This window comes from Puma concolor, chromosome A2, assembly GCF_028749965.1.
Source record: "Puma concolor isolate L17-30 chromosome A2, mPumCon1.1.hap2, whole genome shotgun sequence".
Taxonomy (NCBI): domain Eukaryota; kingdom Metazoa; phylum Chordata; class Mammalia; order Carnivora; family Felidae; genus Puma; species Puma concolor.
The window spans coordinates 8,634,658-8,652,855 of record NC_141668.1 but is presented as its reverse complement, the minus strand read 5'-3'; the positions used below and the strand labels follow the sequence as shown (position 1 = coordinate 8,652,855).

General features: G+C 42.8%; 1 protein-coding gene across 1 annotated transcript in view; it reads left to right on the top strand.

Moving 5' to 3' along the window:
* Positions 1 to 18,198, top strand: part of CNTNAP2 (contactin associated protein 2) — a 1,981,254-nt gene that overhangs the window by 1,539,419 nt on the left and 423,637 nt on the right. Inside the window, exon 14 of the mRNA XM_086687667.1 lies at positions 4,484 to 4,640. Within this exon, the coding sequence (XP_086543793.1) occupies positions 4,484 to 4,640 (157 nt within the window). The remainder of the gene's footprint in view (positions 1 to 4,483; positions 4,641 to 18,198) is intronic.

Below are 18,198 nucleotides of genomic sequence, written 5' to 3'. Positions count from 1 at the left end.
AAAACTAAAGACATTAATGAAAGAAATTGAAGATGACTCAAACAAAGGGAAAGATATCCCATGCTCATGGATTAGAAGAACTAATGTTCATACTACCCAAAAAAATCTACAGATTCAGTGATTCAGTGCAATCCCTCATCAAAAAGCTAGTAACATTTTTCACAGAACTGGAACAAGTAATCCTAGAGTTTGGGTGGTACCACAAAAGACCCAGGTAGCCAAAGCAGTCTTGAGAAAGAACAACAAAACTGGAGGTATCACAATCCCAAATTTTAAGATACTTTATAAAGCTATAGTAATCAAGACATTGTGTTACTGGAAAAAACAAAACAAAACAAAACAAAAAAACGTAGATCAATTGAAAAGGATCGAGAGCCCAGAAATAAACCCACACTTATATGGGCAATTAATTTACCACAAAAAAGGCAAGAATATACAATGGGGAAAAGACAGCCTCTTTAATAAAAGGTTTTGGGGAAACTGGACAGCTATATGCAAAAGAATGAAACTGGACCACTTTCTTACACCATACACAAAAATAAACTCAAAACGAATTAAAGACTTAAATGTGACACATGAAACCATAAAACTAGTAAAAGAAGACATAGGCACTAACCCCTTAGGCATCAGCGTTAGCAACATATTTGTGGATAGATCTCTTCAGGAAAGGGAAATAAAAGTAAAAATAAACTGTTGGGACTAGACCAAAATGAAAAGCTTTTGCAAAGCAGAGGAAACCATCAACAAAATGAAAAATCAACCTACTGACTGGGAGAAGATATTTACAGATGATATATCCAATAAGGTGTTAATATCCCAAAAATATAAAGAAATTATAGGGGCGCCTGGGTGGCGCAGTCGGTTAAGCGTCCGACTTCGGCCAGGTCACGATCTCGCGGTCCGTGAGTTCGAGCCCCGCGTCAGGCTCTGGGCTGATGGCTCAGAGCCTGGAGCCTGTTTCCGATTCTGTGTCTCCCTCTCTCTCTGCCCCTCCCCTGTTCATGCTCTGTCTCTCTCTGTCCCAAAAATAAATAAATGTTGAAAAAAAAAAATTTTTTTTTAAAAAATAAAAAAATAAAAAAAAAAAGAAATTATACAACTGAACACCAAAAAAACAATAAATAAGTAATCTGATAAAAAAAATGGGCAGAAGATGTGAATAGGATATTTTTGGAAGAAGACATCCAGACGACCAATGAAGAGAAGGTCAGCATCACTCATCACCAGGGAAATGCAGATCAAAACCACAAGGAGGGGTGCCTGGGTGGCTCAGTTGGTTAAGCATCCAACTTCAGCTCAGGTAATGATCACATGGCTCGTGAGTTGGAGCCCTGAGTTGGGCTGTCCGAGCTGTCTGTGCTGACAGCTCAGAGCCTGGAGCCTGCTTCGGATTCCCCATCTCCCTCTCTCTCTGCACCTCCCCTGCTTGCACTCTGTCTCTCTCTCTCTCTCAAAAGTGAATAAACATTTAAAAAAGTAAAGAAAAAAACATAAGGAGATATCACCTCCTACCAGTCAAATGGCTATTATCAAAATGACAAGAAATAACTAGTGTTGGCAAGGATGTGGACAAAGGAAACCCTCGTAAGCTATTGGTGGGAATGTAAATTAGTGCAACCACTGTGGAAAATAGTATGGAAGTTCCTTAAAAAATGAAAAATAGAACTACCATACGATCCAGTAATTCTCCTACTGGGTTTTATGCGAAGAATACAAAAACACTAACTTGAAAAGATATATGCAGCCCTATGTTTATTGTATTATTAACCATAGCCAAGATATAGAAGCAACCCAAGTGTCCATTGATAGATGAATGGATAAAGAAGATGGTGTGTGTGTGTGTGTGTGTGTGTGTGATCGACTATTACTCAGCCATAAAAAGAGTGAGATCTTGCCATTTACATGAACATGGATAGACCTAAAGGGTATTATGCTAAATGAAATAAGTCAGAGAAAGACAAATACCATATGATCTCACTTACGTGTGGATTCTAAAAAACAAAACAAATGAACAAGCAAAAAGCCAGACTCATAAATACAAAGAACACACTGGTGATTGCCAGAAGGGAGGGGGGGGTGGAAGATGGGTGAAATGGGTGAAGGAGATTAAGAGGTACAGACTTTGAGTTATAAAATAAATAAGTCATGGGGATGAAGAATACAGCAGAGGGAATACAGTTGATAAATATCCGTAATAATGTGTGTGGTGACAGATGGGGACTGCTCTAACAATGATGAGCACTGAGTAATGTATAGAATGATCGAATCACTAGATTGTACACCTGAAACTAATATAATGTTGTATGTCAACTATACTTCCATAATAAAAATAAATAATCTACCTTAAAAAAAAAAAGAACTGCAGCAGTTTTTATGCCATTCCAGTATGGCTCTTGCCTCATTTTCATTTCTGAGCAATCACACAGGTACTGGGGCAAGTGCATACCTAGGGTCCTGAAAGGGTGGTTGAGTTATTATAATTGGAATTCCAGCCGTATACCTGAAGACTTTGACTGGCCTTCTCGGCTTCCTGGCTGACACTGCCCCCAGTAGGTTCCATTCCCTCCCAGCTTCCTGCAGGAGAAGCTCTTCTTAGGACCTCCCCTTCTCCCATTTTGTTCCCTCCTCTGTCTGTTGCTGCCTAGCTTCTTCTTGCCATCATTCACCTGAAACTCCCCTCAACAAAGTCTCCTGTGAGCGCTAAGCTGTCAAACTAAAAGAAAAAGTTAAGATTCCCATCTTCATGGACTTTGCTCTGAAATCTGACAATTCAGACCACACTGTCTTTTCGAAGTTCTTTGGTTTTTTTACCCCCCACCCTCTCTGACTGCTCCCTTTCCTGACTTCCACCATGGCCATCTGCCTCTTTCTCTTCTCCAAGTGCTCTTATGATCTAAAAGATTCCAACTGCATCTCTCCTGCTACCAGTATTTGCTCATTTACCCTCATGGTTCCTAAAATGGGACCTGCAGCCCAATAATGCTCCTGAGACCCAGACTTCTACATCCAATCGCCTGCTTTATGTATCAAGTCCATCACCCTTTCTTCAACACATTCCCTAAGCTTCTCATCTTCCTCCCCCATTATCTTGGTGAAACGCATCACCCAAGCCAGAAGCCTGGGATTATTCCACAACACCTTCTTCCTGTCCTCTCTGCCACCCTAATCCCAACAGTCCTACACCAATTATACTTTGCTAATCTCTTCCTATTTTCTCTTCCTCTCCGTTTCCACTACTATTTTATTATTTCTCTTCTGTATTAATGTGGGAGCATCACCTCTGGCCTCCCTGACTTTATCCCCTGGAAATCTTTCACCTTATTATAGATCTTTGAGATACAAATTTGATTATGAAAATTCCCTGCTTAAAATCCTTTAATTGGCTCACATGACTTACAGGACGAAGTTCAATCTCTTTTAAGTTGGGAGGAAGTAAACACTGAAAAGCAAAAATAAGCCAGTTCAAAGTAACTTCTTATTTAGACAAAGATTTTTTGTGATATGCCCTCATCTCCCATCTATTACTACCTACCCCTGCTACCCTTTCAGCCTTATTCTACCTACACACTCCTATATATTTTTCCATATAGAACTTTACCTCTCTGTCTTTTTACATTCTGCTCCCTCTTCCTACAAGCCTTTCCCTCTCTTACATCCTTATTCACCCGAGTAATGCCCATTCAGCCTTCAACACATAGCTCAAATACTTTAGCTTCTCCGGGAAACTTTTCTTCATGACCTCTTTTCCCTCATTCAGGCTCCCGTGTGTCATAAATCTTGTTAAACTCAATCTTTATCTCCATCATGCTGCCAAGTTTCTTAGAGTGTTTGACATGCAGTGGAAACTCAAGCACTGTTTGATGAGTGGATAAATGAATGAATACATGAGTGCATATTAGACCAAATAACAAAAAGGAAAGTGTATTACGTAAGAGTGTTGTACAATATCTTGTGAGATACAGTGTCATACTTCTGGTTTGGGAGCAGATCCACGGTGTGATTGAAAGAGTCACTTCGCCTTTCTAGACCTCAGTTTCCTTACCTGCAAAATAAGGAGATCGCCTTAAGACACAATGAAGGTCAGCTGGCTCTAATAGTCGGTGATCCCCCAGACTCTCATGTCACAGAAGAGCGCGGCTACTCGTGAGCTCAGCTGTAATTTACAGAATCAGTGCACGGTCTATATGCCTTCATCAGGAGTGTCCCCATATGGCCAGCACTGGGGGGCACCTAAGTTCCTGAAGCCTCAAGGTCAAAGTGTCTTCCAGGGAAGGAGGTGCACATTCTGGTGGGGAAACTTACCATTTCCCATCGTGATTTTTTATTAAATATTCCTATTATTGAAACACGTTTACTTTTAAAGAGGGTAAAGTGATGTTCGGTCTACCGGACCGCGATGGTACCTCTGGGTGCGAGGGTGTGCATGTGGCATTAAAGCGGGCGTGCCTCATCTACCTGACTGTGCCGTTTCCTTTTCTCATAGATGGAAGTCCTTACACCTGGTGGGTCGGCAAGGCCAACGAGAAGCATTACTACTGGGGCGGCTCCGGGCCCGGGATCCAGAAGTGTGCGTGCGGCATAGAGCGAAACTGCACAGACCCAAAGTACTACTGTAACTGCGATGCGGATTACAAGCAGTGGTGAGTGCATGCTCCCCTCCCCACGGGCCTTCAGGTCAGAGCGATTCAGTAGAAGAGACCATTTGAAAATTGCTGAAATAATAGGACAATAGGGTAGCAGTGTCTGGGAAGTAACCCAGGTGACAAATGTCAGGAACACACCAAAAAACATAAAAGCAGAAAGAGGTCAGCATTACAGCGGGTGCGTTCAGAAATAAACAGGCACAAAATTGATGCGTTCCCATTTTATTCAGAGAGAAGAATAATGAGCCATGTAGAAGATGGTGCTTTACATTATGAAACGTGCTTAGTAACAACAGAGGGAATGGCCGTGGGCAGGGAGCCCATGGGCAGGCGTGTGAGAGAGTCCCCGGTAAATGGTCTCCTTCCACCTCCTGCAATGTTTGCTTTGAGAAGCTGCCTGAGAGAAAAAGAGGAGGGGGAAGGGAAAGGAGAACCTCATTCTTTGCTCTATCTTGAGCAACAGTGTTTGCCCATCTACTGTTTCTTCGTGCCTTGAACTGTTTATAACTCTGATACAGATCAAGTTCAGGAAAGATCCATCTTGGGTTTCTTCCGTCCCTCTCCTGGCTTTTGTTCTGCTTCACAGTGAATGGCTGGGTCTGCATCTGTAACAGATAAAGATAAAACCAGCTGTCATTCCGTGTGCAAAACAGAGGCCCCGGGACTTTAGGTGAAAGTCTGTAAACCCAAGTACGTCTTTCCCCAGAAATACACATGACACACCTGCTTCTCACAATTTCAGAAGCAGGGAGGACCCTCTGTGCTCCTCTCCTGCCCCCGGCCAGCAGCAGAGAACAGGGCTCCGAATTTTCTCAAGAACAACCACAGGTTACTTCCATCTGCTTCTGGTTCACACTACTTAGAAAGACAATTTACAAGACAAGTTCATTCTACCGGTTAACTGAAAACTAATTCTAATTGTAAACTTTTATGATTTCTAGGTAGGGCGTCTACCTATTTTCCAGATTTTCTCTTAGCAAATGAAATGAATTAGCAAGGCTGTATATTTCAGTGTTTTAGAATTACGTGTGCACGTGCATGTGCGTGCATGTGCAAGTAGCTACCATTACTCTTTGATCGTGGTTTATTGTAAAGAGAAAAGCATGATACTCAATTTTTAAGTTTACTTGTTCGGAAGTTGTCTCTACACACACATTCACACACTCCGCAAAGACTGGAAGTCAGGAGAACAGAAGCCAAAGGCAGGGCTCTGAAGTTGATTTTTCATTCATTAAGTCAGTCTACCATCACTCAACAGATATTGATTGAACTTCTTATGTACCAGGTACTGGGGATAAAACACTGAATGACAAGGACAAGAATCCCTGCCTTGACCTATGTTCTTGTTGTCGCTTGTTACTGGCGTGTGTGTCCTTAAGCAAGTTCCATAGACTCGGATTCATTAGTCAGTTCAATGTTGAATCCCAGGCCCTTCGAGAAGCTGACTGTGTCCTCTCCAAGAAGGAGAAGTGGGAGCATTGTCCCGGGTGGCTCATTGTCTAGCAACGCGGAGGGTTCATCCTACCACAGAAGACAGTTGACATATTCAGAAAAAGGGAAATCTTGTGCATATAGCCAAGTGAAATTCATTTTTGTCAGACATCCTGATGAGTGCTAGGGATAGAATGGTAAATAGAACTTGCATCTTGTCCTGAAAGAGCTCAAAAACCAGTTGTAGGGAAAAAAAAAAAAAAACCCACAGAAACAGGCAGCATAATACGATCAGTGCTCTGATGAAGGTATTACAGGATACACCAAAACCAGTGGAAGAAAATTTAAGTCTGACTGAGGGAGTGGAGGGAGCGGTTAGTAAGGTGCTCACAGGAAGAAGGATGCTTGAGAGAGAAGAAAGAGTTTGCTGGGCACACTCATCCTCGCAAGATCGTCTTGGAGGAGAAGCAGTTTGAGGAAGCGTCCGCGCGGTAGATTTGGAATGCAATGTGGACAAGAGGAGCCACAGTAACGCTAAGCATGTGGGCAGTACGACATCGGCACTTCCGTTCTTTGCGTGGCATGGTGGGAGTCTGGATTTCCCAGTGATGAGCCCTGTGGAGATAGGCTTGATGGAGCAGGCAGAGGGGGAGGGGGATGTCACAACAGTCCTTGAAAGACATCAAGGGCTTTAGGTGAAATGAAGGCACAGCCACAAAGGAGGAAAGTGTATGAGATGTTGTGACGTGTCTAGCAAATTTGATAGTTAGGCCTCTGTGAGAAGTAGGGGAGGAAGGTGGGTAGGCTCCCCCTTGGGCACCTGGAAATGGAGTGGAAGCAGGGCCATGCATCAGGCCAAGGAATGAAGCTTTGAGCCAGTAGATGGTGAGTTCCGCTTGGAAAGTATTAAGTTGGAGGTGCCAGCATAACATCATGTCTAAATCCAGAGAGGTGCCGTTAATGGGATGGCCGGTAAGAAATAGAGACTTCAGAGAAATGTCTTTGCATCTGAAATCATTTCCAAGAACATACCCGAATTCATATCAAAGATGAGCAGACTCATCGCAGACAGACCTATTCGACGGCACTCACACACATTGCTCTGGCAAGACGTGATCGGATCGTAACCGTTGACAGTTTCTCGGGGCCCCGGACACCCCACCCCTTTGCTTCTGTGAAACTTGTCTGATGTCCCCTTTAACAGAAGCACTATCTTTTGAGAAAACTGAAATATATAATGAATATGTTCACCGTAAATAGCTATTAAAAGGATCTTCCCTATTTAGCACGAGAAAGAAAGCTTTTGGTGATGTCTTGTTGGTCTGTGAATTCACCAGCACCTGGCAAAGGCCTTGCTATGTGGATGCTTTACAAATGACATAGATTTGACACTTCTGAGGGAAGCTTTCAACCACTCTGAAACACAGATTTGTTGTCTGTATAATAAAAATAAATCTTGATTGGCAGACTTCTGTGCGAGTAAACGGATTATAGGATATGAAAACATTCTGTAAATTGTATAATATGGGATACATAGCTATTTGCAATTCTTAATTATATAATTTTCAGTGCAAGTCTTCATGATTCCAAATGAATCTTTAGAGGGGCGCCTGGGTGGCTCATTCGGTTAAGCGTCTGACTTCAGCTCAGGTCAGGTTCTCGCAGTTCGTGGGTTCGAGCCCCGTGTCGGGCTCTGTGCTGACAGCTCGGAGCCTGGAGCCTGCTTCAGATTCTGTGTCTCCCTCTTTCTCTGCCTCTCCCCTACTCATGCCCTGTCTCTCTCTCTGTCTCTCTCTCTTTCTTTCCCTCTCTCTCTCTCTCTCCCACCCAAAAAATAAATACACATTTATTTTAAACATTAGAGTAGGACATATTATTTTTACTATTTGAATGTTGAATGCAACCCTAGCTGAAGTTGTTAACAATTTTACAGTTGCATAAATTTATAGTTGCATAGATTTACAGTTGCATAAATTGGGGCCCAGGAAAATTTAAATAAGTTTCCGAAAATTATATTAGAAATGAGAAACAGAGAGAAGGCCAAGACCCAGATTTCCAAACTTCCGGTTCAATGTTTTCCTATAATATCACGATCAAGGAAGACTACTCACATTGTTTTTCCATCTTTTTAATGATTTATGAATTTAGTGTCTAACTAGCCGTATGTGAATTTTAAACTTAAAGTTTAACCAAACAGACTACACGTCTTATGTTCTTTTTTTTTTCTAGAGGAACTCTAAAACTTAGATTAAGCATTTATTCTTATTTATTAGAGAAAAATACACAAAAATGAAGCTGGGATAAATGAGATTATAGCTCAGGACACAAGTGGGCCTCGTAGCAAAGCTATGATGACCTATGAGAACTCTCACCATCTCCATGATTGCCTGATTATCTGTGCCGTGAGAAGTTTTGCACAGTTATTTCTGAGACTGAACGTAATTTAACATTTATGATTTACTATTCTCAGCAACAGTAAATATTCCCACCTACCGTGCTAGAAGCCTAATTAAGTGAGCCTTGGTCTCGGCTAAGTGCCCACCACTGGGTAATCGTGGTCTCTTGCCGCCTGACTCAATGAGCTCACTCATCACATCTGAAATTAGCAATGCCAAAAATGGAATTACCAGTGAAGGCGTGCTAGTCATTGCTTCACTGCTCTTTTCTCGTTGCACTTGGAGAATTTCTGGGTAACTGTGTGCGGGCCAACATGAGCCCATACGCCGGGGGAAATGAGGGAGGTGAAAAGCTATTAACACAGTCTCTGTGTTACAGTCAGGGAGCAGTTCCCACCTCCGTCTTAGAAAAGACCAGGTACATACTAACTTGTGCCCCATTCCATTGGCCCTGAATGGAGTTGGCTTGTCTTCCTGGGCTAGAAATAGAAATAAGCCACGACCAACTTTACATAGATAACAGAACCTCTTTAATGCTTTAAAACCAGAAACATTGGGCTCAGCTTCCTACCAACAACTGTTAAGTACTTTGAATGTTTTGAAAAGGAATCATTATATATTTTCTCACCGTTTATAAACAGTTTCATCTCATCTTTGATAGCGTCTTTCCATGAAACGTCTTTACTTTTACTCAAAGTGAAATGCTTGCGTGTGCGTTCTCGTTTGCCATGTGGCTCAGATCATGATAGTGAACGTTTGGGGATGTTAATCACATGTCAGACAGTTTCAAGAGCTCCAATGTTCCATGTCATTGACACATTACAGTGACCCTACAATGAAGGTACTTACTTTATGCTCATATTACAAATCAGGAAATTAAGTCCCAGAGAGGTTAAGTTACTTCCCCAAGGTCACACAGCTAACAAGTGGGAGAACCACAATTCGAAAACTCCAGACTCATGCTGAGATATTCTGCAGCCAGGCATAAAGTCTGTAAAAATTTTTAAATATGCTCTGTGTAGAGTGTGGCAAACAAGCCGCCTTATAGAGGCAATTTGCTGGGGCGCCTGGGTGGCTAAGTCCGTTAAGTGTCCGACTTCAGCTCAGGTGATGATTTTACGGTTCGTGGGTCTGAGCCCCACATCGGGCTCTGTGCTGACAACTTGGAGCCTGGAGCCTGCTTCAGATTCTGTCTCCCTCTCTCTGCCCCTCCTCTGCTCATGCTCTGTCTGTCTCTCTCTCTCTCTCTCTCTCTCTCTCTCAAAAAGAAATATTAAAATAAAGGCAATTTGCTATCAAACCTTTAACAGATATTCTTTGAACCTTTTACTATATGGCATTTTAGTTTCTTAAATAGATACGAACAAATGTAGGTACTTTTCTCCCCATTTTTTATAGCAGCCAAGACAAAACAAACCCAAACAGAAATTTCCATCAATAGAATCTTAAGTAATTATATTATCGGGTTGTTGAAGGAAGGAAGGAAGTAGATACACAAACACTTGCATAGAAAAATAGCCAAAGTAAAAATACAAAAAGAAAGCTGAAGAATATACAATATGAGTCTGTTTTTGTAAAAAAAATACACATACAGCCATAACCCTTATATACATATAGGCAAGTTCTGGAAACCATACAAAATAAACTATTTTTTTAATGTTTATTTATTTTGAGAGAGAGAGAGAGAGAGTGCATGAGTGGGGGGCGGGGTCAGGAGCAAGAATCCCAAACAGGCTCCACACTCAGCACAGAGCCCGACGTGGGGCTCGAGCTCATGAACCATGAGATGGTGACCTGAGCCGAAACCAAGAGTCAGACGCTTAACTGACTGAGCCACCCAGGTGCCCCATTGTGCTAACTCTTGTTAATGGTTTATTTTGCGGGTGCCTGGGTGTTTCAGTCAGTTAAGTAAGTGACAGACTCTTGATTCTGACTTAGGTCATTATCTCACGGCGGTGAGCTGGAACCCCTCCTTGGGCTCCATGCTGACAGTGCGGAGCCTGCCTGGGATGCGCTTGCTCTCTCTCTCTCTCTCTCTCTCTCTCTCTCTCTCCCTCCCTCTCTTTCTGCCCCTCCCACATTCACTCTCTCTCTAAATAAATAAATAAGCTTAAAAAAAAGAGTTAACCCAGTAGATGAAGGATATGGAGTCTTGTCTTTATCCCATTCTACATCTTATTTACCCTTTGGATTTTTGGCTGTGATTATAGTTAACCTGTTTGATTAAAATTTCTAAAAGTAGTTTCCAAATCTTATATGGAAAAGTAAGGGCCCTCACAGGCATCCCATTACATAACAAAACAATATTAAACCAGACTCTTAAGAAAGCAGATAGAAGAATAATGTTCAATAACAGCACAAAAGCTACTCTATTCTTGATTCTGTTGTCCCCAGTATTGGGGTGAGTTTCTAGGAAAGCTGGAGAGTGCTCTTCTCCCATGTAGCACAGTGAAACACAACATCTAGGCCACTAGCCTTTACCTACCTGCAGAAGACTACGGTTTATCTCGATCTGAATTCTGTAAAACTCATGCTGGTGCCGTTAATCCTTCTGGGATCCTGCTTGAGACAACATTCTCAGTCGTCTGATTCTCAGTCGTCTGATTCTTGCCTATTAGAGGATGTGATATTATGAATAGTATGGGTATCAGTTATAAGTAATGCTCTCCTGGTCGCGAAACCAACCAAAACAGTAGCCAATATTCAAATAAATGTGTGTGTGTGTGTGTGTGTGTGTGTGTGTGTGTGTGTGTGTGTGTAATGAAATATTAAAATGGGTAGTTATCCATACGTTTCCTTTTTAGAGACATAAATGGAGCTGACCTTCTAATCTAATGAAGGCTATCTTTCTTCATTTAAGTTAAGCTTTGCTTAAAAAACACAAAGAAAGATGGGGTACCTGGGTGGCTCAGTCAGTTGAGCATCCAACTTCAGCTCAGGTCATGATCTCACTGCTCCTGAGTTCGAGCCCCACATCGGGCTCTGTGCTGACAGCTTGGAGCCTGGATCCTGCTTCGGAGTCTGTCTCTGTCTCTCTGCCCCTCCCCCGTGCTTGCTTTCTCTCTCTCTCAAATATAAATAAATATTTTTAAAAAAATTTTTTTAAAAAGCAAAGACGGAAAAAGGAAACTTTAAACTGATTGGGCCCCAGAGTTTCAGTGTATTTCAGCACAGTGCAGATTTCAGACACGTTCCATGACCCCCTGGATTTTAGTCCTTCTACTTCCTCTCTGAAGTCTACCGGTCAGATTTACTGCACCGTGAAGTTGCATCTAAATAGGATATTCCTCGAAAGTCTAGCAGCTAAGCTCGTTTAGAAGTGTAACTACTTTTCAATATGTGGGTCGGGGCTAAGAGCTCCAGGCGAGGGCTTCTGCTCTTTCATTAGGAATTCACCCTGAGATGTGAAATAGGAAATATGAGCGAGGCACAGGTAGGCGGGTGCTGGAGAGTTTCAGATGCCAAGCAGCCCTGCAAGTTGAAAGACCTCTTAGCGATGGGGGTAGGGAAATGCCTCTCCCCATTTCCAGAGGAAAGCATAAAAATGATACATTATATTCTGTCTCAGGGATATTTTGGTGCCAACTTGCTTGGCACAGCATAGAACCTCCTGTCACCTCATGGATTGTGTCATGACAGAAAGGTAATTGGGCACCGGAGAAGATGTCAGCAGAGTGTCAATATGGTTTGACCACTGCCCCTAAATAATATTGATGACAGGAAAGGGAGAGGGATTAATCAGGCGTGAGCCTGTCAGATGTTCGGAGCACGCTGCAGGTTCCAGAGAAAGATGCACCCCACCGACAGAATGCTAAATGGACTCCCGACAAGACATTATTTAGCCATCTCGCGAAAAACAGAACGAAGACGCAAGAAGGCTTTCTGAGAAAAGCGTAGTTCATTTTCCATCACCTCTCCCCAGCACGCTTTTAAAAAGAGGGCGATCTCTTCTATTTTCTGGGACGAAAAAAAAATTGCGGTCTCCCTAAAAATCGACCATGAGTAAAGAAAGGATCAAGTCAAAAGCCATGTCGTTCAGTTTAAGGCGAAGGGCCAGGCAAGCAGTTTTGGGGCCCCGTGGCAAGCGGGTCGTGGGCGTGCTACATGTGACACAGCCTGTTTGTTTGCTCGCCCCGTGTCCTTCCGGAAGTTGAAATCCATTCCACACGAAACTCACCATCACACCCTCCTTACCGCCTCTCCTGGGCCTTTCCCAGATGCCTGGCCCTCTGTGGTTCCAGCTTGTCTCTTGCTACGGCTCACTTCTAAACCTGACCTCAGACCAGTACTGTGGCAACCTCCCAAAATGATTCCAAAGCTTGACACTCCCCCATCCAACGACTTTATAACTGTGGCTATCACCGTCTGGCTTCATAGAAACTAGAACCACCTAGGAAGCACTGAAAATTACTGATCATCAGGCCCTGCCTCGGAGTAATCAAACCCAAATCTCTGAGGGTCAGGTCTGGCCATCCCGGATTCTGCACACTTCCAGGATTTCGAGTGTGTGGCCAGGGCTAAGAACCAGCGATTTCTGGTTAACTTGAACTGCACGTAATAAAAAAAATATATAAAGAAATAAGCTTTAAGCAAGATGAAAGCTTATTTCCCTTTTATATAAAAGTGGCCCACACTCCTCCCAACAACCTGCTCTAGTGTTCTTAGAGTTTGACCACATCCTCAGGCTCCAGTAGGGCTTCCAGTGCTCCGGCCGTCACATTCATATTCACATTCCAGGCAGAAGGTGAGGTCTCCAGAGTCTCTTCCCATCTTACCCTCCCAGCTTGACCTCACTGTCCACCACGGCCATTCTGAGAACGTGTGTACTTCCTCATCGCCGGCCCCGTGACCTGCACCTAAAATATCCCATCTCGTGTCTGTGGAGCAAACATCACTCACCACTGAAAATCAGCTTCCATGCTTATTTCTCGAGGAGCTCTCCCCCACTTTGCCCACACCCCCCCCCCCAACATCTAGCCAAAACCTGTTACTTAAAAGCTTGCCTCCCTAGGGGCACCTGGGTGGCTCAGTTGGTTAAGCGTCCAACTTGGCTCAGGTCATGATCTGACGGTCCATGAGTTCGAGCCACGCGTTGGGCTCTGTGCTGACAGCTCAGAGCCTGGAGTCTGTTTCAGATTCTGTGTCTCCCTCTCTCTCTCTGACCCTCCCCCGTTCATGCTCTGTCTCTCTCTGTCTCAAAAATAAATAAACATTAAAAAAAAATTTTTAAAAGCTTGCCTCGCTCATTCCCAAAGCCAATTTATTATAATGTTATTTTGTGTCTTACCTATAACTATTTGTCTCCTCTCTCAAACTGTAAGCCTCACGAGGCCAAACCCCACACCTCATTCCTGTTTATAAATCCTCTGTGCCTGTCGCTAGCTACTCAGCAACTATCTACAATTTGATTTAAACCTGTAGCTCTTTAGAGATTTAATTTTTTTTGTTTACTGTGTGTAAACTTTCCTTTTGTCATGAAACATAATGCACAAGAGATGCCCATACTTGACTCTTTGAAGATATTCTTTTTACTCTGGGCAGCGAAAATTGGAAAGCGATTTTGTATTTGAGTAGTAATGTAATTCGACCAAGATAGCTCTTAAAATGCTAATAATATGCATATACTAATACGTGTATGTATTCTTATATATTCATTTACACGTATCTACATATATGTTAAATATACATATGGCATTATTATATATGATGTAAAATAAGTTTATTCATTTTTTGGAAGCATGCTCATTGTGTTCAGCTAGCTAAATGCCTTATATTAATATGAAATAATTTACTCTGTATGCAAGAAGGTAAATGATTGAGATGGAAATACAGGACACTTGGAGAATGAGAGGAGATGTACCCAGATAATAATACTTTCCTGCCTATCTTTGTCATCACTGAGAAGGATGTACCCCTACTATAGGCAGTGTGTGTATTAGGCAGGATAATGGTCCCCAAAGATATTCAGGGTCTGATTTCCAGAACCCATTACCATGTTACCTTACATGGCAGAAGGGGCTTTGTAGATGGATGAAGGGTAAAAACCTTGAGATGCAAGGTTAGTGAACTGTCTCATCAAAAGAGTACTTAGAAATGAAGAACATTTCCCAGCTGTGGAGAGAAGGAAATCTGGTGATGGAAGGAAGATTAGAGAGAGCCTAGATTGCTATCTTTGCAGATGAAGGAGGGGATCCGTGAGCCATGCATGTGGGTATCGTCTAGACGCTGAAAAAGGCAAGGGAAATGGATTGTCCCCCAGAAATTCCAGAAAGAAACTGAGCCCTGACAACACCTTGATTTCAGTCCATTCGGACTCATGATGGAGTATTAATCTATAGAACTGTAAGAGAACAGCTCTGTGCTGTTTTCAGACCCTTGGTTTCTGGTCATTTGCTATGGCAGCAATAGAAAACCAACAGACCTACTTTCTACTATGGTTGGTGTCACTGAAAACACCCTGCAAAACTTTTTCTCCCTCGTGTTGGTGTAGAGTCAAGGTTGACTGGTAGACTAGCCTCGAAGCAAATTTAAAAAGAACGTCCTTAAAAGTAATCTTATGGCCAAAGCCACATTCCCTTGCCCGTACATCGCCTGCTGATGGAAAAGCTTCAAGCCCCTGTAGAGAACACGTAGGGTCTTCCTTGGATGTATGGTTCTCTTGACCAGGGAGGATGGGTTGCCCATTCTTATCTGCGACTGGATCTCCTTCAAGCGGATGACTGTATTGCTGATGCCAGGAGCTTTTACAACTCAGAAACATTCATTTATACATCCAGTCGTTCAGCCACGTCTGAGTCCCTGCTAGGTACCAGGGATGCACCAGACCTTCCTGCTGGTCCTGAGAAACACAGGGGGGGTGGGCAGCCTTAATGGTATGCCTCCCGCTGGAAGATTTCAGATGTCTCCTTGATCCCTTCACACGTTTTAATTTCACAAATCCGATCCTGCCTTCTTTTTTCCTTTAATTTTAATTGACAGGCAGAGAAATGAGTGCATAATGAGGGTTTTTATCCATTTTCTTATTTTCCTAATAACCAATGAATTAAAGAGGGACATTATGAGCATTAGGAGATTTCCAATTGTGATACCCCGTTTTATGGCAGGTGCCATTAGCCTGCATCTAGCCTTGATCTGTTATTTATAGCCTGTTAAACTCAGCATGATCCAGATAGCCCCAACTCCACCAGCAGTGAGGCGTCATAGCTAGGACAAGGGCTGGAAAATAATGAGCAGTATTCTTTCCTGCCATTATTGTTTGGGGATATTTTGGTCAGTGTACTTCATTGCATGGAAACTGTCCTGTTTTCTAAGGGCCTTGATGCAATAGTCAATTATAAAATGGATTTTTCTGGAGTTATCTGTCGCATTCATTCATTTCGCCAATTGTGCAGTGAGTTTCCATTGTGCATTCTACCAGTCCAGTCACAGTACAAGACGATGCCACCGCTGAACTGCCCAGGTGCACTTATGCACACTTATTTCAATAAATACAGTACAGTTCCATAAGTGCATTTCCTCTTCCTCATGATTTTCTTAAGAACATTTTCTTTTCTCTGCCATGTTTTATTGTGAGAATATATAATGCGCATAAAATAAACACTATGCCTGTCTCTATGTTATCAGAAAGGCTTCTAGTGAACAGTAGTAATTGTGGTTTTGGACAATCAAAAGTTATTTGTGAGTTTTTGACTTTGGATCGGGGTGGGGAGGTGGATGGGGGAGATTGGCACCTCTAACCCCCATGTTGATCAAAGGGAGGGGGATTCTTTGATAAGGAAAACAAAGTAACACTAGGACACAAGGGTGGGCTGTAGAGTGTGTATTTTCAAATCAAAGAGAACTTGTGAAAACCTTCCTGAGAAAGAAAACCCTCCCAAGAAAATGGTTAAGAATGATCCTGTCAAGTCCCAATTAACCACATTCAAATTATCCCCAGTATAGACTATCCACACTGCTTATTTCTAATATAGAAAGCATTACAGTAATCACATTTAATCTTTGTTACATTTTAAATAGACATGTCAAGGGGCGCCTGGGTGGCGCAGTCGGTTAAGCGTCCGACTTCAGCCAGGTCACGATCTCGCGGTCCGTGAGTTCGAGCCCCGCGTCAGGCTCTGGGCTGATGGCTCAGAACCTGGAGCCTGTTTCCGATTCTGTGTCTCCCTCTCTCTCTCTGCCCCTCCCCCGTTCATGCTCTGTCTCTCTCTGTCCCAAAAATAAATAAACGTTGAAAAAAAAAATTTTTTTTTAAAAATAAATAGACATGTCAATGCAAAATACAAATATTGAAAAGAAAAGACAAGAGGAAAAGAAATGAAGAAATGTGGTGAAGGAGAAAACAACAGTGATATGAAATAGCCAGTCTTTCTTGTTAAGAGCAACCTTTTCGTTCCTGAATGTATATGTTGGTTTTGTGCTGCCAGTGTCCAACCCTGTTTATAATTCAAAGTCAATATTGGGAGAAATCCATCATTGACAGTAACACCGCAGCCTTCTGAAGGGTCAGGCCGGGGCATCTGGACGGCCACTGCCCAAGCCTTCCTCCCCCTTCTTTTCAAGGGCATAGACTGTCTCTTAGGCCTCCATAAACATACTGATGGCTTTTCAGGGACTGAATACTGATGGCTTCTCAGGGACTTTTCAGGGACACTGTGGGGTAGGAAGTCTGGAAGGAATGTGATACCATGCACATGACAGCTTGGATTTTTTTGTTCTAGTGATGGGTTATTTTCCACAGCAGGTGTATCTTGCTATTGGTTTGCCCCAGGATGCTTCTTCCAGGCTCTGAAGTCTAGAAGCCGCTCAGACTACACACAGTATTTCCTGTGGGTGCATATCCATTCCAATTCTAGGAGTACTTCAGACCGTGTTCATCAGTATTAACTTGCTCAAGACTGCATTCAGAAACAGATAAAGGGGCTGAAGGGGCATGAGAAATGGTTGAGTTGAGAGCAAAAGAGGAGGTAAAAATCAGTTTGTTGTAATTTATCCCAACCCCAATCTGAGGCATCAGTATCGTGTGGCTACCAAAATACACAACAAAATAAAATACTCTTGATATCACCTCAGTCAAGTGTCCCAATCATAGGAGTCTGTAGCAAGTATCTGTTATACCTCACTTGAAGTGTTATATCTGATACTGAAAAACTGGAACATGGAAAATGGGGAATTTGACAAGTATCCTGTATGAGGAACAGTTGAGGAAGAGAGGAAGGAAAGGGGAGGGGAGAGGAGGGGACAGGACGGGATGGGAGGATGGAAGGAAGGAAGGAAGGAAGGAAAGAAGGAAGGAAGGAAGGAAGGGAGGGAGGGAAACAGTCTACTATTCATTACAAGAATCCATTCCCTTGTGTTATGGGTTGAATTGTGTCCCCTAAAAAAGATATGTTGAAGTCCTAACACCATTACTTGTCAATGTGACCTTATTTGGACGTAAGGTCTTTGCAGATGTCATCAAGTTAAGATGAAATCATTAGGGTGGGTCCTAATCCAATATGAGTGGTGTCTTTGTAAGAAGAGAAGAAGAGACCCAGAAACAGACACACACAAAGAAGAGGAAAACCATGTGAAGACACACACACAAGGAGAATACCAGGATGAAGGATGGAGGCAGAGATTGGAGTGATGTGTCTACAAGCCAAGGAATGCTGGGGATTGCCAGAAACACCCCGAAGCTAAGAGAACGGCATGGGTCAAATTCTCCCCTAGACCCTTCAGAGAGAGCATGA